The following is a 26,074-nucleotide window of genomic DNA, read 5'->3' as shown; positions in this document are numbered from 1 at the left end:
CATGCCCCGCCGCTGCACCCGACCCGCTTCCAGGCCCAGCTCCTCCAGAGCCAGCATCTGTCCAGCTGCTACAGTCCCCGGCAGGTCCCCAGTCAGGCCGGCTTAGCCCCACTTCTGTGGGTACCGTTTCACTGCAGGGTCACTTGGACCAACACACAGTGGAGAGGGTCTCAAGTCCAGACTGTCCCTTTCCCCTGTCAAGCTTATCATCTAATGTCCTGCGGGTCCCCAAGGTTAGTGAGGTGTCTTGCTATGAGCCACAGTCCTCCTCGCCAAGTGTCCAGTGCCCGCCCACTCTATCTGTCACCCCATTTCTGACACAGCTGTGGGGTATGGGGCGTTCTCCCAGGGAACTCTGCTGTCTTGCTTGGTGACTTGATAATCCAACCTCCTTCCCAAGGCAGAAATTCTGATTCTAGATGAGGTAAGGAACCGGAGCAGGCTCAGAAGGTACTTTCCACTTAGTTTGGAAAAAAAAAAAAATATATATATATATATATATAAATATGTATGTATTTAGGAAGATGGAAATTGATTGATTCTGGTCTTCTCTTTTTCTGTATCTTGCAAAATTGCACTCAGTGACTTTGAGGACTCCCGGGCTCATTCCAGTGCCTTAGTCTGATCCATGCAGCTGATTTGTAGGCTCCTGGAGATGCAGCCCTGTGTGTACAGGATGATCAGGAAGGCAGGCCTTGGGGCTGGTGAGTCGCAGGCTGCCGGGTGCACGGAGCAGCTGGGTGTGCACCCCAGAATCTGCCATGCACCGACCAGCTGTCAGCCCTCAGGTCACTGTGCCTCTCAGGGACCACTGGCAGGGTTCAACGCAGGTTGGATTAACAAGTCATTGGGCCTAGTCTGGAAAGTCCCCAGGACCACAGTCCTCCTCTGGGCAGAGGGTGTGGGGTGTCCGCTGCAGGGAAGACGGGGCTTCTGCACTAGCCATTTTGCTTGAGATGCTCTGCTTTTCCGTCCCCATCTGCTGTCCCTGTGCTCCCGTCTGGAGGCAGTGAAAGTGGCCGCAGCACCCCCAGCCTCTCGGTGCTCTCGGACAGCAGGCCTCCTTCCTCCACCTACCAGCAGGCCCCGCGCCACTTCCACGTCCCAGGTAGGCCCGGCTCGCCGCCGGCTCCGCGTGCACGTCCGCTCACACCTGGCGGCCAGGGCAGGTGCCGCACGGACCGCCACACCTCACCCCGGCTCCAAACTCCAAGCTTCCCTAAAAATCACCAGGGTCTTGGCACATCCCCAAACTGCCCTTCATGTGAGCTTCTCCCCAAGTGCCACGGACTCGGGGGACCGCCTGCAGCTTTCTGGGAACAGGCTGGAGAAAAGGGTCTTTCTGAGCTGCACCAGGCCCGGCCTCTTGCTGGCTGCCCATTCCTAGCCACCTCTTTCCCTGTCCCCTCAGATTGGGGTGGCATCCGCAGTGGGGGTGCTTGTTTTGGGGTGTGGGGTGCTGGACCTGCTGGCAGTTCTAAAGCGGGGTGATGAGAGTGGCCGACAGAAAGCAGCGGGCGGACACCCTGGCGACGGCCGCTCACCCTCCTGTTCTCTCCTTTTGTCTCCTGTCCCAGACACTGGCGTAAAAGATAACATCTATAGGAAACCCCCTATCTACAAGCAGCATGGTACGGTGGAGTCTGCTCGTGGGCCCTGCCCTGCATGCCTGGCACCCCTTGCTTCTGAATGCACCCTTTGCTGAGCCCTGGTCACTGTGGGGACGGCTTGGAGGCCCCTGGCTGTCTGAATTTTAAGGGCAAATTCCCTAGGAGGCCCCAGAGGCCTTTCTTCCTACGTGACAGTGGGGTCCTTCTGAGTGAGGACCCTGTGAATGAACCCCAGGTACTGCACGCAGACGGGCCCGGGTGGGGTTTGATCATGCTTTTGTGAGGGAAGCAGCCAGAGCGATCCCGGCCCACCTGGCCAGGAACAGAGGCTTCCCCATCTGTGATGTGACCCAGCCTGATCCTTGAGAAACCGTACAATCTGGAATCAGACACGTATTCCCGTGGAGAAATCTGGTCTTGTTGTTTGAGACTATCTGACAATGGAGTGAAGTGCCCTGCTCCCAGGTAAAAGGGGTCCTTGCCTTAGCAAACACGGCTTGGGAAGTTTTGTTGTGAGGGCATCTCTTGGCCCTCTGACGCCCCTTTCCACAGCCTACCTGGGACAGATGTGCACAGGGCAGATTACCAGGTTCATGGAGCAGGAATCAGAACTGGAATTTCTGGGTTTGGCGGGCATGTTGCTTTCTGATCCTGAGCCTCTGTTTCCCCATGTGCAAAGCAAGACTGCCCCTTCCCTGCCCTCTGCCCAGGCTGGCTGGGAGGACCTCAGGAACCACGACTGGAGACACACCCTCCACTGTAGCATGCAGGGCACACGGGATTGTCACCAGTCCTCCAGAGATGGGAAGAGGGATTCCATCCCGTGTTGGAAGTTCCTGTCTAGATGCACCCAAGGAATACTGCCACCTCCTGTGGATAATCGGGTGGAGGCCTTGGGGGTCCTGCATGCTCTCTGTGGCTGGCTGGAGGGTCAGTGGTCTAGTTGTGTGAGCAGGGAGGCGTCGTTTGTGCCTTCTTTCTGGGGTGGAAGAAGACCCTGCGCCTTGTGCCACCTTCCTATTCCCAAGAAGGAAAAGCAATGAACGAGCGGTCAGAGTTTCCCGAGTGCGCTGAGTCCCACCAGCGGAGCTGAGAGCGTCAGGCTCCGAGAGGGACCAGAGGGGACAGGCTAGATGCTGGGGCCCTTGCAGAGTGCCCAGACCAGCTCCCTCCTGCTTCAGGGGAAACTGAGGCCCAGCCAGAGAAAGGAGCATCCCAGAAAGTGACCGTCCCAGTGCCAGGCTAGAGAGCCTGCGAGGAAGGTCGGTGCTCCTGGGAACCTGAGACTGAGGCTGGCAGGGCTTGCTGTCACCCCCTGCTCTGCCTCAGGTGGCACCTCAGGGTGTGGTAACACAGCCATCAGGAGGGCTGGTCCTGACAAGGGGCAGAGATGGGAAACCTGCTGGCCTGACCACTCGCCAGCGTCTGGAGAGCCAAGTCCACTGTTGGGTCCTTTCACTGAACCCTCCAGTGGGTCCAATTGCTGTCCCAGGGCCACCTCTGCGTCCTTTAACTCTGAATGTAAAGGACTCTCCTCTCCACAGGCAGGGGATTCCTACCTGACAACCCTGAGTGTCACCCAGCCCTTCCATCATTCTAGAATGCCGTTCCGTGGTTCTGTGGGAAAGCAGACGGCGTGAAGCCCCTGCTCGCCACTGAGCATTTGGCCGAGGTCCAGAGCTGAATGTGAGCCAAGTCTGTCCCCAGCTCGGCACAAGCAGCCACCTGTCCTCCTGGTCGGGCACCTGTAGAGACTCTCTGACCGGTTTCCAGAGGTGACCCTAGGTCATGACATGCTGGGCCTTGCAGATCCCAGCAGTGCCTCTGACAGGGCTGTTTACATGACTTCCCACCCAGGCAGGGTCACCCCATTGGAAGTAACTCTGTGTGTGTGTGCCCATGCCCACACTCAGATGCTTGTGTGAGCACAGGGGTGTGTGCATGAGCATGTGCACATGTGTGTGAGAGGCCCACGCAGCCTCCTGCTTCCTCTGGGTAACCTCCTGCAGGCTGCAGAGGGGAGAGGGGGAGGGCATTCAGGCTTGAGCCGCAGCAGCAGGTGGGGAACTGCCGGGCCGTTGAGTTGGCTTCCGTGGATGTGTTCAACAAGTTTTAAAAACCCAGCATTTTCACTGATGCGTTTACTTTCTAACTGTACCAAACTCTGAAAGCCTTTCTTACTTTTTAAATCGTGCATTATAATCATTCAGGGTGGCAGGGATCACAGGTGCCTAGGGGTGGCCGCGCGGTGTAACTGAAGTCCTTTGTTTACTCTCTTCTGCTGCCCGAGGCCCATTCCTACTTCTGGGAAACAGGCCTCCAGGGTGGCCAGGCCTCTGGGCCTGGGCTGGCCCTAGGTGGTGAGAACAGGGCCGATCAGTGTCTGCCTGCGCAGCGGGTGTGAAGTGAGGGTGGGACCTGGCAGCTGCTCGCCTCCTGTGACAGGGTCAGTACAGGCGGGGAAGTGACCGGTCACGGCTCCTGGCTTTACATCCCCGCTCTGCCTGGCCCCCGCGCTAGGACCTGCTACAGGCCTTTACGGCCTGACAACTTTTCTACATTAGCTCCAACCCTTCTTGGTTATCATTTACTATTTAAATGAGGGAGGGAGGGAGGGAGGGAAGGGGGGAGGTTAAGTAGGTAGTTGGAGAGGCAAAAGGAACTTCGGAGCCCCCCTGGCCCAGGGGTGGATGCCAGGCAGGTCCTCTGGCGCCCCCAGCAGGAAGCTGCAGGAAGCAGCAGGTGCTGGGCCTGATGCTCCTGGAAGTTCCAAGGCTCAGGTGCCCTGTGGCTTTCTATGTGTTGTCGTGCGCCAGTGGGGGTCATTCACAGCACTGAGCCCGGTTGCTTTAGGGGACAGACTTGGATGGGCCGGGGCCCTCGGCTCCACCACACCACTGGGAGCAGATGTGCCACCCCCCAGGTCCGGATCCTCCTCTGGGGGTTCGGACCACATCCTGTGTGGGCTTTGAGGGGGTTTCCAGAAGGTGACCCTGGTGCTTGGCACATAGTAGGGAGTTTCAGTGGTAGAACTGGAGGGACACTGTGGCCATTTTAGATTGTTTGAGCTTCCCCTGAAACTCCCCGGGAAGCTCTCCCCCGGCGCAGGCCCTGATAGTTCACCAGACTTGCTGTTCGACTTCCAAGTTCGCGTGAGCACAGACGGACGGACGGACGGGGTGAGCGGCTGCGGCCTGCGAGGCAGGGGCTGCTCCCTCCCGCAGCTGCTGGGCCACCAGGACGCTCGTCCTCCTGCCTGTCCTCAGCCTCCACCCAGCAGGACAGAGGGAGTGGCCCATGGGGTTCGTCAGCCTTTTCACTGCTGTGACTAAAAGACCTGACGATGACAACTTTAGAGGAGGAAAAGGTTATTTGGCGGCCCAGTTTCAGAGGTCACCATCCATAGACAGCAGGCTCCACTCCTCTGGGCTGGAGGTGGGCAGGACATCATGGTGGGAGAGTGTGGTGGAGGGCAGCAGCCCACGTGATGATCAAGAAGCAGAGAGGGACTCCACTTGCCAGATACAAGTAGGTACCCCAAAGCCGTGCCCCAATGCCCCCTCCTCCAGCCACATCCCACCGGCCTGCAGTTCTCACCCAGTAATCCCCATCAGAAGACTGACCCACTGACTGGGCCAAGGCCCCCGTAAGCCAGTCGTCTCTCTGAACCTTCTTGCATGGCCTCGCACGTGAGCTCTTGGGGACACCTCCCATCTGCACAGGTCACTGGTGTGGCGGGGCTGCTCACTCTTTCCTTGGATCCTGGTTGAAAACAGGAATTAACCGCCTCTGTCCCTCTGTATCCTCTCATGGGGTGACTCTCGCTCTGGTTTTGGGGTCCTTTCTTGGGATATGAGGAAAGGGCAGGTGGCCAGGCATGCTCAGTGTTCCGGAAGAGCAATGGAAACCTGCTGTGGGCGTCAGGAAGCCCCTGGCCCAGGCTCCCCGGGCTGGAAGTGGGCAGCCACGTTCCCCAGAGGCTGCTGGGTGGAGGCAGGGCAGGGCCCGGAGGAACCACCCTGTACCTGGGGGCACAGGGGGCACCTCTGCTCTCCTCTAGTGCAGGTAACACAGAGTGGTCATCAAAAGGTGGAGGGAGGGAGGGAGGGAGGAGGCTAGAGACGCCAGGGCCGCTGTCCTCGTCCTCAGTGCCACTGTCAGTCCTGATGGCAGCCCGTGAGCTGCTGTCCTCCTGGCTTGCAGTTGAGGCAGCTGGTCTGAGGGACTTGAATGACTTGCACCAATTTATCCACGAAAGTTTTTCAAGCATGCATTTTGTGCTAGGCTCTGTCCCAGCCCTGGGGACACATGGGTGACCCTCTGTGGCATCTGCCCTCATGGAACTGGGATTCTAATGGACTTGGCCACCTATGTGCATTCTCTCTCTCTCTCTCTCTCTCTCTCTCTCTCTCTCTCTCTCTCTCTCATCCCAATTCCATTTGAGTCGCAGAGCTGGAAACCTCACGGGGGAATCAGATGAGTGGTGGGTCTATTCCTAGAGCCCAGGAGCTAAAGGGAGGAGCAGATTCCCCACCCCCTATAGCCCCAGGCCAGGGGAGAGGGCAAGATGGATTGTCCTGTCAGCTCCTTCCCCTGTGGGGGCGAGTACCTCTGGACCCAGCCTGGACCCACCCCCAAGCCTGTCCTGCCTCAGCCCTGGCAGGTGCTGGAGTGATGATTTGCAGGCAGAGCACGGCCAGAGCTCAAGGCCCCTAGAACAGGGGCCAGACTGGCCCCCAGCCCCACTTTCCCTCTAGCAAAAGAGCCTTGGAGGTCGGAGCTGCCAATGCTGGCAGCCAAGAGGCATGCACGTGTGAGCACTTACTGAATACCTACTCTGGAACAGGCCCTGCACCACGGAGGGTCCCCTGGAAGCAGTGGCCCCTGTGCTGCACCCACCTCCTGGCTTCCTCTGTAAGCCCTGTGCACATGTCACCTCATGAAGCCCCCAAGGGGCCACCAGGCCTCTCCCAGGAGCCACCTGGGGGAGGAGGATTTGTATACAAGTCATGACAAGCAAAGCTGGGGTGACATGGCCCTGAGTCCCATGATTCATGTATCTGCCGGGGAGAACACACGTGTGAGCTCGGGTGACCAGCTCTGCCTCACTCTGCACCTCGGCCTCCGCGCCTGGGTGAGGGCCGCACATGCGCTATTACCTGTTAACACACGTCTAACCAGACCAGGGTACAGGGCCTGACCCAGGAGTAGGTATTCAGTAAGTGCTCATACATGCATGCTCTTTGGGAGCACCTTTATGCTGACTCTGCCCTCATCAAAGCCCTCACTATAGCGTCTTGAGACCTTCTAATGCCCTGTCCATCTCGCACCCTGGCCACGAGCTTCTGGAGGACAAAGGTCGTGTCTGGGTGTTCTGCGTCCCGCACTCAGGACACTGGGCACTTGGAGAAGGGAGAGGAAGGCTGAGGGCAGACAGAGGGCAGCAGAGGGCAACAGAGGGCAGAACGGGGATAAAGGACAACTTGGCTCAGTGGACACGTCAGTGGGCAAAGGAGTGGATTCAGTGGACACAGGGGTAGCAGCCGACAGTCGGGTGGATACGTGGCTGGCCATGGGGGTGAGCAGCAGGTTATGTGGCGGGTGGGTGGACAGATGGGGGGTGGGAAGTTAAGGGCAGCTGAACACGTGGATAGACAGGAATAGGTGAGTACAGAGGGATGTGGACACGCCCAAGGGATGTCCAGATGCGAATGGGGTGGAGAAGGGTATGGCAGGGTGGCAAGGCCAGCCTGCTCGGGGTCCGGGAAGCACCTCTAGCAGAGAGTCCCCAGGGACATGGGAGTGGAAATGCCTTCTAGGGCTCAGAAGGACCCCCAACTGTACACAAAAGACACACTAAACTTTTTCTGCTTGTCCTGAGAAGGTCTGTGTTTTCCTGGCAGCCCACACAGCGTGCCACAAATTGGCCTCGCATGGTCTCCAACCCCTCCTGCTGCTGGGGTCTCTAAGCCTGCAGGCTAGCGCTCCATGGGTGGTGTTCATGGGAGTGTCTTCCTCCTGGCCTGGAGGTGTAAGCATCATTCACCCATTTTTCAGATCTGGAAACTGAGGTTCAGAGCTGGTAAAGGAGCAAGCAAGCCACCAATAGAGCAAAGTGCCAGTTTCCTATGATTTCCTGTCCAGGCTCCTAGCTCTTCAGCGAGCCCATGGTATGCTTTGCGGGCTGGTGAACTTCACTCTGAGCAGCGTTGGCCCCAGCCTGGTAGACTGTGCACACCTGGGCAGCTGGTGGCATTTGCAGAGGGAATTTGCTGAGTCTGGGCAGAACATCTCTTTCTGCAAATGGTGGGTCTGTTCTGGAGCCCAGAGGCAGTTCTATAGGACATGTCTGGCTGACCCATTGTCCAGGACTGAGAAGTCCTCCCAGCCAGGGCCCCCAAGCCCTCAAAGAGCCCCTTAATTGCCTTTTGCCCTTGCAGACATTCCAAGGGTGGAGTGGCCTCTTGGCTCTCAGGAACAGGATTGGCATTTTTGCTGGCACGCAGGGCCGGGCTCTCTCCAGTGTGGGCAGTGGTGTGCTTCCAGGGCTCCCAGTCACCCCGGTGACACCCAGCCTGCTCGTCCTTGCAGCTGGCTGGGCAGCTCCCAAGTGTGGGCTGATGTCTGCCACACTCAAGGGCACCACTGCCCAGTGTGGCTGTTGTCAAGGCAACAGTAGCGCCACACTGTCAGGCTTGGGCTCCCTGCCCGCTGTCTCTCCATCACAACCTCCTCGAAGGCCCTGCTGCTCGCCTCTGGGAGCGGGAGCGGAGAGGACAGGGGCTTTATTTTCGCTTTGAAAGTGGCTGTCTCCGTGGAGGGAGAAAGGTTGCCATGGAGAGCAAGGGTGTCTGTGCGTCCAGAAGTGGACGTGCTCAGACTTCACTCTCGGCCTTGTCTTGTCAAGGTCCTGTAGCCCAATCCCCAATTTCCAAGCTCTCTGGCCTGGTGTCAGTCTTGTCCTTGGTGGTGCAGGAGGCAGGCTGCTCCCAAAGGCTGACAGGTCCCAGCCCGCCACAGGCTGCAGGTAAGCGCCCAGCTCCGCGCGGCCTTGCTCAGGCCCGGCCCAGCGCCGAGGCCGGCTGGGAAGGAGCCGGGTTTCCATTTCATTTCTCTGTGCATGGGGTGGTGTGTTAGTCTGGGGTTCCGGAAGGTCTCTGGATGCGGCCTGGATGCCGGGAGGTGTCAGCATGCCCTTGTGTGGTCTCTCAGCTCAACCTGGTTGGAAACGTCAGCCAGTATTCTTGTGAACAGATTGTGGCACAATGAGCTCCTGCTTGCTCTGTGACATTGAGCTTGTTTCTGGCTGGATTCTCTTTTCTTTTTTTTTAAATATTTATTTGTTTATTTTTATTGGACACAACCTTTATTTCATTGTCTCTATGGTGCTGAGGCTCGACCCCAGGCCTCGCCCGGGCTAGGGAGCGCTCTGCCGCTGAGCCCCAGCCCTCCCCTGGGGTCTCCTCCTGTACGTTCTCCATGGCGCCCTCCGGGGCGCTGCTTACTCGCTGTCGTGGCTGCGGGCAGCAGGAGGGAGCCAGGCAGGCAGGGGCAGGCTTGGACCCCGGCTCCCTGGGCTCCGGTCAGCCTCCGCCCCGCTAGTCCCTGCGCTGGGCCGTGGCGTCTCCCTGAGGCTTGTCTCCCTGTCTGTGAAGTGGCGACGCCCCTTCCTTCAGGGTTGGCAGGGACAGGCCGTGAGAAGTGAGGCATCTAGCTGGAGGTGACACCGAGGGTCCCTGACTGAGGCCCGCTCCTCTGGTGTCCCCTGAGAGGTAGAAGGTGTTCTTCAAAGGCCAAGCGGCGCCTCTGGCAGTGCCGTTCCTTGCTCCACGTGGGGAAGGGGAATGACAACGCTTCCGAGGCCCCTGCCCCCTCGCGGGCAGCCCTCCCCGGAGCTGCTCCAGCCTGCCCGGCCCCGTCCTCCAGGGCACCCTGCTCTTGACCCTCCTCGGCCGTCTTGGGTTCGAGCATGACTGAGGCAGGAGGCCAATGGCGGCGGCCGTCACCGGTTCACTTTCCCTTCCAGCCGCGCGGCGAGTGGACGGGGAGGACGGGAGCTTCGACCAGGATAACAGGAAGGTAACGAGGACCGGACCTCCCCTGAAGCCCCGTGGTGGCCCCTCCAGCTGAACCCCAGGCTCCTCCTCTTGCCCTGTTCCTTAGAGTCCCCAAAGGACAGAGGTGGGAGGCATGTGCGCCAGCCCCCCTCGCACTGAGGCGGCCCGGCTGGGTCTCCAGTCACCTGCTGTAGCTGAGGACGCTGCCAGTGCATCTGGGACCACGGGATGATGGTTCTAGAGTGGGTTTTTGGCATCTTCCACTCAGGGCCAGTGAGTGGACGTCTTCCTCCTGGGAGGTCGCACACTTTAATCACAAGAGTGACTGCGGGCAGGACTTGGCCCAGGGCTGGGCCCCTCCCTGCCCACTTGTCTTTAGGGAAGAGAAGGAGTTCAGGGAAGGAGCCCAGGCTGGACTTGGGCAGCCTCAGCTGCTGGCTAGAGCCCCTGGGGTACTGACCCCAAGCCTCAGTGCTCTTGTCTGTAAGATGGGCAGCCCCACTTTCCCGTGGAACAGGTGGACAACTCACCCTGAATGGTGGCCATGTACTTAAAGCTGATCTCGCACAGTAGCTTCCTGCAGTGGGTCAGCTCGCTGGTTAGAAGTAAGAAAGAAGCCCCTGGAAGGTCCGGTGAGATGCACCCATGGCAGATGACCTCAAAGTTCACATGACTTCTTTGTTTTTGCAGAAGACCAGCTGGCTCCTCCTCAAGGGGGACTCGGACACAAGGACGAACTCTCCAGACCTGGACATCCAGTCTCTGTCCCACAGCAGTGGGACAGAGCAAGGCCCTCTACAGAGAGGGCCAGGAGACAGCTTTTCTCCACGTGAGTGGCCCTGCCGAGCCCGGGCGGTGGTGTGCATGGGAGGCCCCAGCACAGGGGCCGCAGCTTGGTGAAGGCGTAGGAGCAACGGTAGGGTCACCCCACAGGACAGCGGGCGGCTCTGTGAGGACATAGCTGGCTGTGCCGGGCCACAGTGATGTCTCCTGCTGACACCCAGAGCTGGGCGGCGGTAGAGAGCCAGGTGACTTCCAGGTGAGGTCACCAAGAAGCTCCCGGGGCCACTCCCTCCAGAGCAGGTGTGGGCATGGTCCAGGAGGCGGGGCCAGATCCAGCTGGTGATGGGGCACTGTCCTGTCCCTGTGGCACCCTGAGCAAGGCACTGGAGAGTCCCAGGCATTAGAGCCTCAGACTTCACAGCAGACAAAGCTGTCATTTGCTGGACTCTGGGGTGTCACAAAGACTGAATCAGGAGTGATCTTCAAATGTTCAAATTTCAAATTGTCCCAGTCGTGCTCGCTGCAGTGTGTTGAGACCACAGGTGAAATCCTGCAGTGGGCCGCGGTCAGCAGCCTCTAAGCCGGGAAGGGGTTTCAGTGGGGAAGCTAGGGCCGAGGTTGGATGAGGAGGCTGGGTCAGGGGACGTGGGTGTGAAAGGCAGAGGAAGGCCAGGCTTCACAGTGAGACGGACCTTCGCGCAAACCCAGCCCCAGGGTGGACAACTGTGGTGTGGACAAGCTCCGCCCACTGCCTCGTGGGTCTTGGGGAAGGTGAACTGGGTGCTCAGGCAGCGCCCTGTCTGGCGGGTAGTCGGTGCTCAGTAAACAGCGGCATCATCCTGGTCACCACCCTCACCTCATCCTCACCCTCGCCTTTGGTATGAAGTGCGCCATCCTCAGGAAAGCGCCCTGGTGCAGGGCGGCCAGGCCGTGCAGACGCCTGGAACTGCTGGTGCGTCAGAGAATCCCCAGGAGGGAGAGAGCTTCTGCTCCGTGCGGGATCTCTGTGATTAGGTGTCTGGACCCCCCAGGGCACCCATCCCTCCTGGGGTGCAGCCCTCTCCTAGTGGGGTCTCAGCAGGGGCACAAGGCTGACGTCAGCATGGGACGGCACCAAGACATCTCCAGCAGGGAGGGACTCCTGGGGGTCTTGCAGGGACGTGGCAGGCCAGGGCGCTGGTCCCTCCTTCCCTGCCTGTGCCCCCTGCAGGTAGCTGCCCACCAGTCCTCCAGTTCTCCCTGCACCCCCAGGGGCCGCTGCCCGGGTGGTGTGGCCCAGAGCCATGCCTGGTGACAGTGCTCTGTCCTGGGCTGTGTTTGGAGGTGGAGGGCCACCCTCCAGCCTCGGGTGTGGCCTGGCATCAAGGCCTGAGCCCTGGAACCAGGAATCAGGGTTGGGGACCTCCCAGCTCCTGGCCGCGTCCCTGCTAGTGCAGGAGGCCACTGCCATCCTCCTGGTCCCCTGCCCGTGACCTCCCCCAGACTCACGGGGCGCAGGGGCACCTGTGGCCTCAGCAGCTCCCTCTGAAGTGTGTGGCCTTCCTGTGTCCAGGACCCAGGAAGGAGGTGGCTCCATGAGGGGAAAACGCCGAGCTGGAGACGGGGTCCTGTGGGCCCCCCCTGCCGCGGCCCTGCCGTGGCGCCTGCACGCAGGCTGCACCCCTTCCTCACTTGCAAATGCCAGAACAAGGGCTCCCGGGGCCACGGAGGCACAGGAGCCCGGCGGGTGCTGGTCCCCGCGAGGCCAGGCTGTGGCAGGTGTCTTACTTCGCCATTTGGACCCCAAGTCCCATCTGTCAGCTCTGCTGTTGTGTCCCCACCTCAAGCTGCACTTGTGGCCACAGCTGGGACAGCAATGGCTTCCACGCAGGTGCACCCGACCTGGGGGCACCAGCTCCAGTGTGGGGCCATGGTTTAAGCGGGAGGCCCCTCCACAGCGTGAGCCCCGCATGAGCCCCGGCCTTGCTGCCCTTGCCGTGTGCTGCGGTCACCACTGTGAGCGGCCTTTCGCTCCTGCTGGACTCCCGACAGCGGCCTGTGCGGAGACCCACCGTGTCCTGCATTATGACTGCGCCTGCGCCTCTGTCCCGAGGATGTTGCCTCCCTTCCCAGCGTGCGCAGACCAAGCCGGGCAGGTCTGGGGCGGGAGAGCAGCTGGGGTGGGAAGGGGAGCAGCGCCCACTTTCTCTTTGGGCATTTTGTGGCTCTCACCAAGGCGGATCCATCAGAGCAGAGCAATGGCACACGGCAGGGCCCACCCGCCTGCACCTCAGGATGCCCATCTGTCGTGCGCCAAGGAAGGCAGGAGTGTGACACTCAACACAGTGGGCGCTCAATAAATGTTGGTTGAATTGAGATGCATTAAATTCAACGGGTATTTATTGAGCACCCACTCTGTGCCAGACGCTGAGCAGGGCGCCGAGGGGGAGACAGAGAAGAGGAGAGCAGCCCCTGGTCCAGAGCAGCGTGCAGGGACTGGGAGAGGCAGGTGGCAGGAGCAGTGCTGGTGTGTCTCTCTGCCGCCCGCCCCCCCAGGTGCCTCCTGGCCCACAGGCCTGGTCATAGCCTCATCTCACCCATGACACCATCAGACATGCCACGAAACTGGATTCATTTCAGCCCTTCATCCATCCCGCCAGCTGGGATTTATTGAGCACCTACTATGTGCAGGTCATGGTGCTAGACAGCACAGAGCAATAGTGGATGACAAGCCAGTGTGGCGACCCTGTGCCACAGGGCTTACCGTGGGCCACCTCTGTCCTTCCGTAGTGCGCGGGTGCTGGCTCACCTGGCCATGTGCCCCAGTCTGTATTAGTAGAGGCCCTACGTTCTGCACAGGAAGGGCCAGGGCTCCCTTTTGTTGTAAGAAGCTGGCTTGAAGGGGCTTTCACAGGGGAAGGCCCACTGCCCCGGGCAGGAGCACGAGGTCCTGGACCCTGGCCTGGCCTGATCTGCTCCTGCTCCAGGTCCCTCGAGCTGGACCTTTCAGGTCCTGCCCACTCCTCTGAGGTCACTCTGCACACATGTACACACACACAGTGATTGGAGGTGTCAGGGGGCCACCAACCCTGGCTGGCTGCACACCCTGCCCCAAGGGCTTCATCCCTGAAGGGCCTGACGCTCCAGAGGGCATAGCCCCTTCCCCACGCCTCCTCGAGAGGAAGGTCGGGCAGGTTAGAGCTAGAGACCTGGAGGCTGGGGACAGTGGCCGAGGCCCGCAGGGAGACACAGCCTGGGCATTCCCCCAGAACTGCTGTGGCTTTGGCCTCCATGCCACCCTGTGTGTCCCCTCCACTGTGAGGCCCCTGTGAGGCCCTTGTCTGATTGAGCCTGCTTGCCATTGCTCATTACCTCCCGTGGCCACCAGGGGGCTTCAGGACCCTGGCCCTGGGCCTTCCCTCCTGGCCAGCAGGGGTGGTGAGAGGGACACTCCACTTTCCCCTCCAGAGTCCTGCAAGTTCCCTGCAGGGGACACTCCTACTTAGTCTGTGCTTGGGAGGAACAGACCCCTGATGGGCCACCCGTGGATCTCAGGTGGGCCCCGCTCCTGGTGGGGGCTCCGGCCGCCTCGTGGGGTGGGATGTGCACATCCCAGACCTGGAAGAGCCTCGGCACGGCTTCCTCATCCTACGGCAGGCAAAGTGGGCCCAGAGAGGGGACGTGGGCGGCCCTTCATGAGCACTGTCTGTGTTCCAGGTCGTCCTGGGACCAGAGGACAGAGCAGAGGCCCAAACAGGCCAGATTGCCTGTCCCGGGAGCTGGGTCACAGAGGGGCTGGAGCCTAACCCGAGGCTACCCTGTGAGCCGGGAGCCTGGCAGTGCTGGGGGAGTGTGGCTGGGATACGGAGGTGTCGTGGAAGGGGCCATCTCTGGAGGGCGAGGGCAGCCCTGCACGGCCCGAGGGCTGGGGAAAGAGCAGAAGCAGGTCTGGCGGTGGAACGGCCAGCTCAGCCGTGTGGCCAGGTCACTAGCCCCTTGTCAAAAGGTTCTAGAGGGTTCAGAGCAGGGTTTGCAGGCGACCTGACACTTGTCCTAGCAGGTCTGTGTCTGGCAGGGGGTAACAGGAGGCAGTAGTCAGCGTCCAGGCTCGGGGCTAGGCCAGAGGCTGGCACCAGGCAGCTGTGAGGAACCGAGGAAGGCCTCGGGTGGGGGCTGGGGAGCAGGCTGCTGTCACTGCAGGTGTGAGCGGGAAACGGGCGTCCATCTCTAGTGTCCAATATGCCGGACAGGCAGCTCCACAGAAGGCGGGCTGGAGGGCGACTGTGGCCCCAGATGAGCAGCAGCAGCCTTGACCAGGGAGATGAGCGGGACGTATGGGCACAGGCACAGCCAGGAGGAGCTGGGTGTCCAGGTGGCTCGGCTCAGGGGGGCGGAGCTGCCTTACTCAGAGATGCAGAGGGAAAGGTCAACTTATTCACAGTCCCTTGGGAAACCTGACACGACCAGAAGTTGGGGGCACAGGCTTGGCTCTTGGGGGTGCCCTGGGCCGGAGGCAGACGCCAAGGACCGTCAGTTCCCAGTGGGCTGGAACCTGAGATGCAGAGAGTGCCACAGCGTGCCGGGACACCCATGTGGTCTGTCCTGAGCTGGTCACTTAGCCCCGCAGCTGGGGCTCTCCGTCCCCACCCAACTCCCAGCTCATTCCTTGCCAGCTTCTTCCATGTGCCATCTCTGCAAGTGCTGGGGAAGGGGCGAGCCAGCAAGTGGGAATGGCCTGGCGCATCGTGGGGAGGGGACGAGGGTCAGGAGGAGGAGCAGAGGACGAGCACGGCATGGGCAGCCACAGAGAGAAGGCCGGGACGGGCAGCCATGGCACTCTTTGCAGGGAAAGACAGAGAGGCTGGGGAGCTGGCAGCGCGGGTTCGGCTGCCCTGGTGTCCAGCAGGCAGGTGGAGGTTCCGTGGTGTGGACACCGTCAGCAAGGGAACGGCCAGCCTGAGTGGACAGGGTAACCTCTGGCCCCTGCCCGTCTCGGGGTTCCAGGGAGAGTGGTGGAAGCTCCATCTGTCAGGACAGACCCCGCCCAGGAGAGGAGTCTGGGTCTGGGGACAGAGACACCCCAGGGGAGCCTCCTGGGACAGCGCGGGCAGGGCTTGGGAGCCCAGGGGGCAGCCCGCCTCCCTTCGCTGGGGTCAGCTGGAGACTCTGCTTTTATTTAGCAGACCCCCTGCCTCCCTGTGCCCAGGATAGGACCGCATGGGCCATAGGCAGTGCACGTGCCCATCCAGATGTCGCCGTACAGCCCTTGGAGGGTCACCACACACTCAGGTCCTTTGTCTTCCCCAACTGGGGTCTGGAGATCCCTACCCACGAATGGGAAGCTTGGCTGCAGGAGAAACACCGCTGCTGTGAAGGGAGGGTGCTCCAGGGAGCCCCGCAGGCCTTGGGAGACGGGGCCCGCACTACAGCACCCACCCACGGAGCGCACGGGAGGTGACGGGGTGTCACCCCAAGTCTCCATGGAGAAGAGTCTCCGGACAGCGCTCCAGGCTTCTGGTGGGCAGGCACAGGAGAGGCACCAAGAATTCGGAGCCATGTGTCCAGGAGACCGTGCGAAGGTCTGCAGAGAGCACTGCTTTTGGGTGCTGGTCCCCAGGGTTGAATCTCAGCTTGTCACTCGCTGTGTAACCATGGGTACAAAAATAAGCTTCTCTGAGTTTGAAATTCCTTCATCTGTGAAAACCAGGATGATCCTGTCCTCCTGGCAGGGAGACCCTGGGGCGAGGCACAGGACATCCTCTGGCCTGGCTGTTAGGGGACAGCCAGGTGGGGCACACGCAGTCCACAGCCAGGTCTCAGCAATCCTTCAGCAGCCAGTGGGGGACATCTGACTTCTTCCAAAGCCCGAAGCTCAGACTGGGCAAGAGCCTGTAGCTCCCTGTGGCTCAGAGACCAAGGGCGGCAGTGGGGATGCTGGCACAGGCCACCCTGCTGCAAAGTCACCTCAGGCCAGTGAACCCAGGGCCATCTGCCTGGGAGTGACCTGCTGTCCAGAGCACCCTGGGATGCTGTGGTGACCACATGTCTCCTGCTGCATCTGGAACACCCACCCACCCACAAGGGCCTTTTCCTGAATGTCCATGGCTACTCTGGCCTCTGACAAGCTGCTGTAGAAGAAGACAGAGCCAAGAGAAGGAGTTTAGGGCCCCAGAAGCAGCCCCGTGGGGTGCCAGGGCAGGATAGCCACGCGCTGCCTCTGAGAGGAGGCACAGACGGCATGTTTGGGCTAAGCCGGGACTTGGGTGTCCAGGGCTTGCAAGGCCTGGTGTGAGCCAGGGTCCTGACCACCCATGTCCTCCCTATCTGCTTCTCCCTGTGGGTTTCTCTCTTGAGTGCTACACACGGCCACATGCTCTTGAAGGCTGGTAATTTAAGCGGACATGCGGGTCCCTAGATGACCACATGACTGCAAACCCACCAGGCAGACCTGGGGGCAGACGAGGTTCCCAAAGCCCAGGGCCCTCTCTAGCTAGAAGCTGTTTGGCCAGGTACAGGCCCCTCAATCCCACTGGGCCTCAGCTTCCTCATATGTAAAATGGGCTCCTATTCCATGTGCAGACCAGTGAGAGTTGAATGAAGTAGCTGGATGTATGAAGAGGCTTTTCAAATGAATGGCTCTCAGCCCTGGCCACACATGGACCCTGGGACCTTGAAATCAACCAATGACTTGTCCCTCTCAAAGAGACCAGAATTAATTGATGAGTTCACAGGGACCCTTCCTTGTCCCCAGTAACTGAAGGGACCCAGGAATAAGGTAGAGTCAACCACAGGACAGGAAGAGGAAGGTGCCTTCCCATCCAGGGGCCAGTGACCAAGGTGTCCCCTCCCCTAGCAGCACTCACAGACACCAAGGAGGAGGCCAGATGAAGAACAGGCCCTGGGTATGGCCTTCTCCATGGCCAGGGTCTCCTGCCCTTCCTGCCCTCACAAGGCAACCCCAGGTAGCACACCGGACCCCCCCCCCCCCGCCGTGGGGGGCAACGGCAGGGATTGGGCAGGAGCAACAGGCACACCAACCAGGTGGGGGCAGCAGACAGACTGGCTCTGTGAGGCATTCTGAAACCTAAGTTGTCATTGGAACCATAGCCCCTAAAAGACCAGGCTCTACAGACTGAACCTGGACAGATTGACAGGTGCTAAAATGGAAAACTTAAATAAGGTCCGGTATCCTAACATAATATCCAAAATGCCTAGGATTTAATAAAAACATTCACTCATCACATTGAGAGTCCTAAGTTAACCACAGCAGCAAGATAGGACAATTGACAGATAGTGACACTAAGAAGAACCGGACATTGGAATTATTGGACGAGGATTTTAAGACATCTATTTTAAAGAATGCTTCAGCAAGCAACGATAAATAGTTTTGAAACAACTGAAAAAAAAACTCACCAAAGAAATAGAAGTCATTAAAAAAAATAGAACAGAAGGTATCGAACTGAGGAGTAAGATAAACAAGAGAAACAATCCACTGACGGCTTCAGGAGCAGGACACCTGAGTCCGACAGAGGAGAGACTCAGGACCTGGCAGCAGCGACGTCAATCATCTGGTCTGAACAAAAGAGAGAGAGGAGAACCCCGGGGCTTCAGGCAGAGGGAGCCACAGCCAGCCGCTGGATTCCCAGAGGAGAAAACGGGCTTGAAAAAGCATTCAGAGAAACACTGGGTGAAAACTCACCAAACTTGGCAAAAGAGATAAACCTACAGCTTCAAGAAACTGAACACCCAAAAGGGGAAGCCACGACCTCCACACTAAGACTCACTATGATCAAACTTCTGAAAATCAAGGGCAAGAAAAGTCTTCAAGTGCCCGGTGAGAAAAGATGATCACCCGTAGCAGCGCACCCAGCCGAGTGACAGTGGGTGCTCCTCAGAGACCTCGAGACCCGGAGGGAGAGGCACGTGGTTCGTATGCTGGAGAAGGAGCTGCCGCGCGAATTCTGCGGTCAGTGGAAACATGCCTTGGTTTGAATGGGAAATGAACTCTCAGACGATAGAGAACCAAGAAATCATGTCCCTAGCAGACCTTCCAGAGTGGCCGACAGGTTCTCGAGCCTGCAGGCAGCCGTAGCCAGCAAGGCCAGGAGTTAGACCCGGGGAGCGTCGGGAGAGGTGAAGACGGGGCTCGCGCAGGAGACGGCGCTTCGCGTCTGAGTTTCTTGAATCATATTCAGTGGTGAAAGCAAAGCTGAAGGCCGTCTGATTCGGTGGTAGGAGGATCATCTCCGGCCTCTCTAGTTGGGCCGCCGGTGGCGTAAAGTGGCCTTGATGGCAGTCGGGTCCCCACACTGAGTGACAGTGTGTCAAGTCCTGAAGGCGGCAGCTGGGTGCTGGGCACTGTCCAGGTGCAGTGAGCATCCAGCCGCAGGGCCACAGGCTCAGGAACAGGGCCAGGATGCTCAGAGCGGGTGAGTGGGCAGGAGGGTCTGCACGGCCCCACGGTCCTCCGTCCTCCCTGCACACACGGCCATCTGGACCCTGAGACACGTGACCTGCCCTCCCCTCGGAGCCCTCACAGGTTGCCCGTAGCTCCATGAGTGAGCTTGACCTCTATCCTGTGGGGGAGGTGGGTCTACACTGCCCGAGGCTGGGCCACTGCCGGGGTGGGCATGCGCAGGTCAGGCAGCTCTGGCACTGCTCCCTCAGGGCCCATGGGGAGGTGGAAGGACAGACAGTTGAGGGACAGGCCTCCTAAGAGCGCTTGCTGGTGTGGGTGCCTGCCCTGATGGGGCAAGCTCTGCCAAGTTCCCTCCATCCAGAACATGCCCCTGCCCCCGAGCCAGGTGGTCCTCCTGACAGAGCTCCTTCTGCCCCCACCAAACAGCATCGAGGAGGTGAACTGGGGCCCTCAATCTCCTGGGTCCCTGCAGGCTCAGTCCCCAGTGGCATAGCAAGTGTTGCCCCACAGGAGGGACAAAGCCCCAGGGTCTCAAATCAACCTTTTTATTTCCAGAGAAGCAGGCAATTTGAAATTTCATGGGAACCCCCACCATAAACACTTAATAACATTGTCTCCAGGCCCCATTTGACGCGGGCTCAGATCGGCACAGCCTGGGCCCTGTCGGGTCAGGGCCAGCCTGGGGGACAGGTGATGCTGGACCCCTATGGCGTGAGCACAGGGGCCAGGTGTGTTCCTGGTCTCAGGGGCAGGCTTGGGACATCAGCTGCTCTGCTTCTTCCCCAGTCCACGCCCTGGGGACAGGAGGCCAAAACTAAGGAGGGAGGGATCCTCAGAGGGCCTCCTGCGTGCTGCCACCCCCCGCCCTGCCTGACCCTGTTGGAAGACTGCCCTGTCCGTGCCCCCACAGCCCGTGGGGTGCGCATGTGACGGGGCTGTGCTGTGTCTGTTTCAGGGTTCCCCTATTCCAAATCCGACTCCCTCCCAAGACATGGGACGAATGGCCTGGACCGTCGGGTAGGTACTGACCCCTCCTGGCCCGCCGGGTACTAACCTGCCATTGCCGCCGACCCCGACACAGCTTCTTGACCACAGCCAGGAGGAGCGGCCTGGCCCTGCTCGCCGCCCGCCTCTGCCTGATGCCCCGCTGGGGGCCGCTGCCTCCCCACTTTTCCCACACTAGGAACAGAACAGGCCGCGGCTCCATGGCTCCCCACTGCTCTGTCCCTGTCCTCAGGAAGACCGCAGTGGGGCGGACCAGGGGATGGGGACTACCCAGGGTGACCAGGCCCTGATGCAAGAAGCCCCCCAGGGCCTACTTCTTCCTCTGAGCGGAGCCCAGGAAGGCTGCTGTAGCTCATGAGCCCCGGGAGCCCAGCACCACGTCCTGGGCTGGGATGCCATTGGCTGCCACCCTCATTACCATCGCATGGTCATTACCCATCGCCCCTCGGCCCCGTGCCACTGTTTGGAATGCAGAGGTTGGTCACTGTGCTGCTCAGCGTTCTTTTGCCAGGGAGTGCCGGCTCCTGCTCCCGAGGCTCTGGAAACCGGGGCATCTGGGTGCTCACAGCTGGTACTGAGCCTGGCACCCTGGCTCAGTCAGCCTCATGATGAGCAGCTCATTTCTGACACTCTTCCCACAGCCCCACGAGTCCTCCAGAGAATCACGGGGTGGGGTGCTGATGGTGCATGGACACCCAGCCCCAGGAGACATCCCCGAGGAGGCCTCTTCCAGCTTGGAGAAGTTCTTCTATAAATGAACAGAGAGGCCACTAAAAACCCAGGGCCCTGTTTGTGCCTGGGAGCAGAAGTGGCCAGGGTAGCCAGGGACACCTGTCCTACTCCTTCCTCAGGGTCAGGGCTCCAGGACACTCCTACGAGCAGGGACGCCACCTCCAGGAGCCAGGGGGTCCCTGGGCCTTTGCTTCCTCAGGTGTCAGGAGAGCCGCTATGTCTGTCCCGAGGCCCAGCTCCGGACCCAGGCCCGGGAGCCCCTGCACAGTGGATTCTAGCAGCCCCCCCCCCACACTAACCGCTCCTCCCGTTGAGAATGGCAGGACCGCACATGCAGCGTGTGAGAAGCAGTCGCTCCCCTTCGTCCTCCACAGGGAAAGCAGGGCCAAGGGCTCCGTGCCCAGGCCTCCTATCGCACCCGTCACGGAAAGCTTGGGCGGGAGAACCGTCTGGCACGTTCTCTTCTCACCTGGAACAGCCGTTCTCTGACCCGGGGCCGTGGGCACAGTGTGAACCCCAAAACCAAGACAAGTGTCCCCACCCAGGTCAGGTGTGTGAGGAATCGAGGGAGGGCGCCTGTCCCCCGCCTGCTGTCCTCAGGACAGGCCCTCGGTTCACATGGCGAAGGTGCTGGGTGCCCTGTGGCCACAGAGGTCCGGGTCTCCAGTGCCACCTCCTGGGCAGAGAACAGCTGGCCCGATGTTCTGGCAGGGCAGGGTCCATCCCTCCCAGAACAAGGGAAGCAGGATTAAGAGCCAACTTTGACCAACTCCTGTCCTCTGCCCACCAGTGGGGAAGGCCTGCTGGCCCAGGGCTGGCCCTCACTTGATTCTCAGCCTTCGTGTTGCTGCGGGAAGGTGGGTGGCCACGCTGGCAGCTTGGTTCTGGGCGCCTATTTTCCCTCCTAATGATCTTTTCAATGTTTTTTACTCTTTCTAAGACCTTGTGTGTTTTTTTGCCTACTTCTCAGCGGGAAGGCCAGCTACGCGACCTAATGACCAGCCTTTACCCTGCAGCCAGGCCCAGCACTGGACTCTGGCCTTTGGCCCTGGGCTTCCCAACCAGTGCTTGTCCATGCTTCTTTGCTGATGGCCTGCGGTGCCCCAGAGTCACTGTTAGTGGTTCCTTGGTTTGTTTTTCATCCAGAAAGAACTCGTAGGGGCCTAATTAAAAGTACAAGTGCAGTCAGACCAAAGTCCCGTTAACACCAGATCACAGGAGAATCCAGAGTGGTGGTGCACCTCTGTAACCCCGGCCACGGGAGGCTGAGGCAGGAGGGAGACTGGAGGAGAAAGGCCACTGTGTGAGGACAGCCGTCAGGGCTGAGCTCTGAGCCTCCCTGCTTCGAGGCACAGACTCAACGTGGCCTTGACCAGTTGTGGAGTCTGATGGAAGAAAAGAAAAAAGTTCAAGGGGCAAAGGTCTCCCTAGGTCTTGCTCCAAAAGGACTTTGTGACAAGGCCCCAGTCGTCGTCCAAAGTACCCTGTGTCTCCAAGGTCAGATGGCCCCACAGCCAAGCCTGCCCAGCAGGGAATGCTCACCGCCCACCCACGGAGTAGACAGTGACAGCCACCACTGCAGGTCTCCCTGTGGGTGAGACAGGGTGACTCAGATGCACACCACCCAGTCAGGGGTTAGGAGAATGGTCACTGGCCGCCCGTAGGACCTTTTGGTGGCTCCCTGAAAGTGGTTCCATTTTGCTAAATGGTAATAGGAGGAATCCCTTTATTAAAAGACAAAAGCTGTCAAGTTGGATCCAGAAAATAGCATTGTCGTCGTGTGTCACTACAAAATGCACACTTAAGAATTATTTTTAAACAAGTAAAAGTGAAAGGGTAAGAAAGAGATGCTAAAATATCTGAAAACAGGGGGAAGATGTTGACATCGTATCAGTCTCAGATAAGGAGGTTGAGGTTAAACAAGTTCATGGAGTTGGCAGTGTAAAAAGGAGACACCGACTCCTGATCAGGCCGATCCAAGGAAGCTGTGAGAGCATTCCTCGGCCTAGACGCACCCGGCAGCCTGGCAATCCAGACCCGGAGCAGGTGCCAGGGTGGTAGGGATCGGAAGTGGCTCTACTGAAATAAGATGTGGACTTAATAATCAAAAAATAACAATAAAGTAGATAGCAATTAAAGAGCCAAAATAGTAAGTCTAATCTAATTGGTTCACGGGAAGTGTCGTTTTAATCTGGTTTCCACTTATTTGTCTACTTGGATACAACAAAATCTTAACAAATTGATATAACAAACTACAATCCTGGAAAGAACCCGTGCCTGGGAGTTGGAGGCCCCGAGTCCGGTGCCAGCTCTGTCTTTCAGCAAGTTACTAAAATCTTCTGAGTCATTTCCTAGAATCTAGAAAAGAAAAAGTCCTTGCCTCTAACATTATGATGAGGACAAATAGCATCCGAGTGGTGAGTCTCTTCAGAAGCCCCGTAACACTTCAAAGCAAGTCCCCAGCCCTCTTTCCCTCAGTGTTTGCTGAGTGGGGTGGCACATTCCCACATGAGCTTAGTGAGAAAAGACTGGTAGTTGGGTGGCCACGTGGCATCCTGTTAGCAATCCTGGTGTGAGTTTTGAAAAGTAAGACACCTGGGTTCAAGTTTCTTCCGTTCTGTATACTTGCTTTGTGATCTGGCAAGTTGTTTAACATCTCTGGGCCTCATGGTGGTGGTAATGCTCACCTCCTGGACTTTCAGCAAGATTAGAGACTGGGTCTGTAGAGCAGCCATCATAGTAAGTGCCAAGCCATGAAAGGGACAAATAATGTGCTGTCTTTAAAATCCCCAGCACCTCCAGAGCTGGCCCCTGCACTTAGAAGACCAGGAGTAGGCTCCATTTGCCCTGCCCTGGACCACCCTGGGACCGCTCCTCCACCTGACAATGCCCACCTCCCTCCTGAGGTCCTTTCCTGCAAGCTGGTTCTGCGGCAAGGAAGTGATAGCCTGGGCCTCCCGACAACTGTGATGTGGGGAGACGGACACTAGGTGGCAGCAATTCTCCTTCACATTCGTTGGGCCGGGCAAGCAGAGGTGGGCAGAGGCGGGCAGAGCCAGGTCCACCTTGCTTTATGCCTCTCGGGAGGCTCCCTGGCAGGAGAGGCGCACCTAGGGCACTGATCTGAGTGAGATTGCAAAAATGTCTAAGAAAACTTTTTGGACAGGCCTGCGATAAAGTGGTGGAGAGTTCCCGGATGGGGTGAGGACCCTGGCCCGGGACTGGGGACTAGGACGATGGGGCGAGGGAGGCACCTCCAAGAGATGCCGCATCTTTTAAAGCAATATCTTTAGAAACACAAACCCATGCATTAAGTCCGTGGTGAACAAAATACCAAAAATTTGAGTAAAGGCCAGTTCCGGCCCCACTCATGCGCCCAGCCCGTCCTGGAGGCTGGGTCCCAGCTTCTCTCTGGGCCTCAGTTTCCCTGTTTCATATGGAGAGCTTTGGACTGGGGTCTTTTTCCGCTCCGGCACTCCCTAGGGCTGTAACCAGCTCCTGATTATTGCTGAAGGCAATTTTCCCTGTAAGAGTACCCACTGGGCCAAGCCCATGAGCCCCTGGACAGCAGGACTCCAGAAACATAGTCCCTGGGCCCAGCCTCAGGGGCAGTGGCCAATGGTTTTGACCCTATTTGAGACCCTGGTCCAGGTGCTGGGGACCAGGGCATGAATAAGACACTTCAGGGCTCAGCTGCTGAGGGCAGCAGGTACTCGAGCCATCTGAGTGTCACTCTAACCCAGATGCCAGGCAGAGTGCAGGAGGCGGACAGGAGAGGGCTGGACCAGCCCCTGTGGGGGCCCTGCATTCACAGGTTGTGCCAATGATTTTTCCAGTGGGCAGAAGGGAAAGAGAATTCCAGACACAAATGGCCACGATGCTCTAACATGGCAGAGTCTGCAGCAGCAGGCCACGGGCAAATGACTGAGGTGCCTGAGCAGGCGGCCAGGGGCTCTCAGCTCCATGCCCTCTCAGACTCAGCCCCTCCGTAAAGAGTGCTTATGACAACTCAGGCCCTGTGCCAGGGACTTCTGCACCTGGGCTCCTTCAATCCTCAACGGTCACCCGCAGACCTGCTGGAGCCTGGGTTCCAGAGAGGAGACGAGGCCCCTCTTGTCCCGGAGCCTTGGGGCAGGTGGACTTTGACAGGCACACAGGTGCCTGGAGCGCTGTGGCTGGGAGCCAGGGCCTCTAGGGGGAGAGCAGGAGGCGCTGGCCAGTGCTCCCCTGTGGTGGTCTTGTAGGGGTCAGGGGGCATGTGTGGCTCCTAGGTCCACCAGAGCACTGGGCACAGTGCGTGTGAGCCTGTGGTGAGGGGTGGCAGAGGCGTCACAGGTGCCTGCACAGGTGAGCTGGGGGAGCAGTGCTGAGCCACCCATGCCCGCTCCAGAGCAGGCCCCCAGGCCCCTGGGGTCATCTTTAAAGGCAGGTTGGCAGCCTCCGAGGCGAGGATGGGAGCCCCGGACACGGCTTCCCGAGCTGGGCCTCGCGTCTGTCCGTCATCTCAGCCGATCGCTGCCCGGATGCCCCCTCTCGAGGCCTGCGAGGAGGAGCATCTCCAGGCCCCGCGGCCGCCTGCAGCCCATCTCTTGCCGCCCTCTCTCTCTTTCTTTTCCAGAATGCCAATGTGGCCCCTTGTGGAGCAGACCCGGATGCCAGCTGGGGCACGCGAGGTACACGCAGCGGGGACCCTGTGGGTCTCTGACTGGGCCGGGGGTCGCTAACACATTTCCACCATCTCATCCTGAGGCCGCCTCCGGGGCCTGCTGGCAGAAGGCCCAGGGCACCGCAGACAGGGCCCCCAGGGGGAGAGTCAGCTGACCTCCAGGCCATCCTCTGCCCGAGGTGCTCCCATCTCCCGTTGGGGTGCAGGGGCCTGTCCTGGTGTGCTGGGTGCTCTGCCTCACTCGGGGCAGCAGAGCCTCAGGCAAACAGCTTCTAGGGCCCGGGCGCAACAGAGCACCCTGTCTCCCCGTGTGGCCACTGGCATGCCTGTGACACGCTGGGCTCCAAGCCAGGAGGGTGACTGGGGGCTGGCATTCCTGGAGTGGCCACCTGCTCACATGGCAGGGCTGCACCACAGGCTGCTCTCCCAGCTCCGAGCGGGTCCCGTGCCGGCCAGCTCCCCTCCTCGTCACCCCTGGACTGCTGGAGCCTTGCTGGTTTGCACGAGGGTGACGGCGTCAGGGTGTTGCAGCCTGCTCCTCTGGGTGGTCGTCCACATCCCCAGGCCTCAGAGCTGGCACATCGGGACACCCCTGCATGAGGGGACCTTGAGGACCGGCCCCTCACAGCTGTTGTTGGGCGGGTCAGACTGACCCTGGCTTCTGAGGTCCCGTGTGCATGGAGGCCCTGCTCTCTGGAGGTTTCGATTTTACTAAGACGCTCTTAGTTGGAAGGGAAACCTTTTCACGTCTGTGGTGGAGCTCCATGGTTTAAAACAGAGAAGGAAGACTCAACAGGGAAGGAGCAGGGGAGGGTCAGCCGCA

General features: G+C 59.5%; 1 protein-coding gene across 16 annotated transcripts in view; it reads left to right on the top strand.

The window, feature by feature from the left end:
• The window catches only part of Ablim2 (actin binding LIM protein family member 2), a 146,276-nt gene that overhangs the window by 106,857 nt on the left and 13,345 nt on the right, over nt 1–26,074 (top strand). For 5 of the 16 annotated variants that reach the window (XR_009224830.1, XR_009224824.1, XR_009224821.1 and 2 more), the window contains 7 exons: nt 1,007–1,108; nt 1,578–1,631; nt 8,518–8,637; nt 9,637–9,689; nt 10,358–10,496; nt 19,804–19,865; nt 25,204–25,258. Coding sequence is in view for 1 of the 16 variants with exons in the window: in XM_058572440.1 (XP_058428423.1) it covers nt 1,007–1,108; nt 1,578–1,631; nt 9,637–9,689; nt 10,358–10,496; nt 19,804–19,865; nt 25,204–25,258 (465 nt within the window). In the remaining 15 variants the exon portion in view is untranslated. The remainder of the gene's footprint in view (nt 1–1,006; nt 1,109–1,577; nt 1,632–8,517; nt 8,638–9,636; nt 9,690–10,357; nt 10,497–19,803; nt 19,866–25,203; nt 25,259–26,074) is intronic. The other 11 variants (XR_009224827.1, XR_009224826.1, XM_058572440.1 and 8 more) reach the window with 5 other exon arrangements.

The sequence above is a fragment of the Marmota monax genome, unplaced genomic scaffold (assembly GCF_021218885.2).
Source record: "Marmota monax isolate L192 unplaced genomic scaffold, Marmota_monax_Labrador192_F-V1.1 WCK01_AAM20220418_F8-fsc00009, whole genome shotgun sequence".
Classification (NCBI taxonomy): Eukaryota; Metazoa; Chordata; class Mammalia; order Rodentia; family Sciuridae; genus Marmota; species Marmota monax.
The sequence above is the reverse complement of the archived record's forward strand: the minus strand, read 5'-3'. Positions and strand labels throughout refer to the sequence as shown.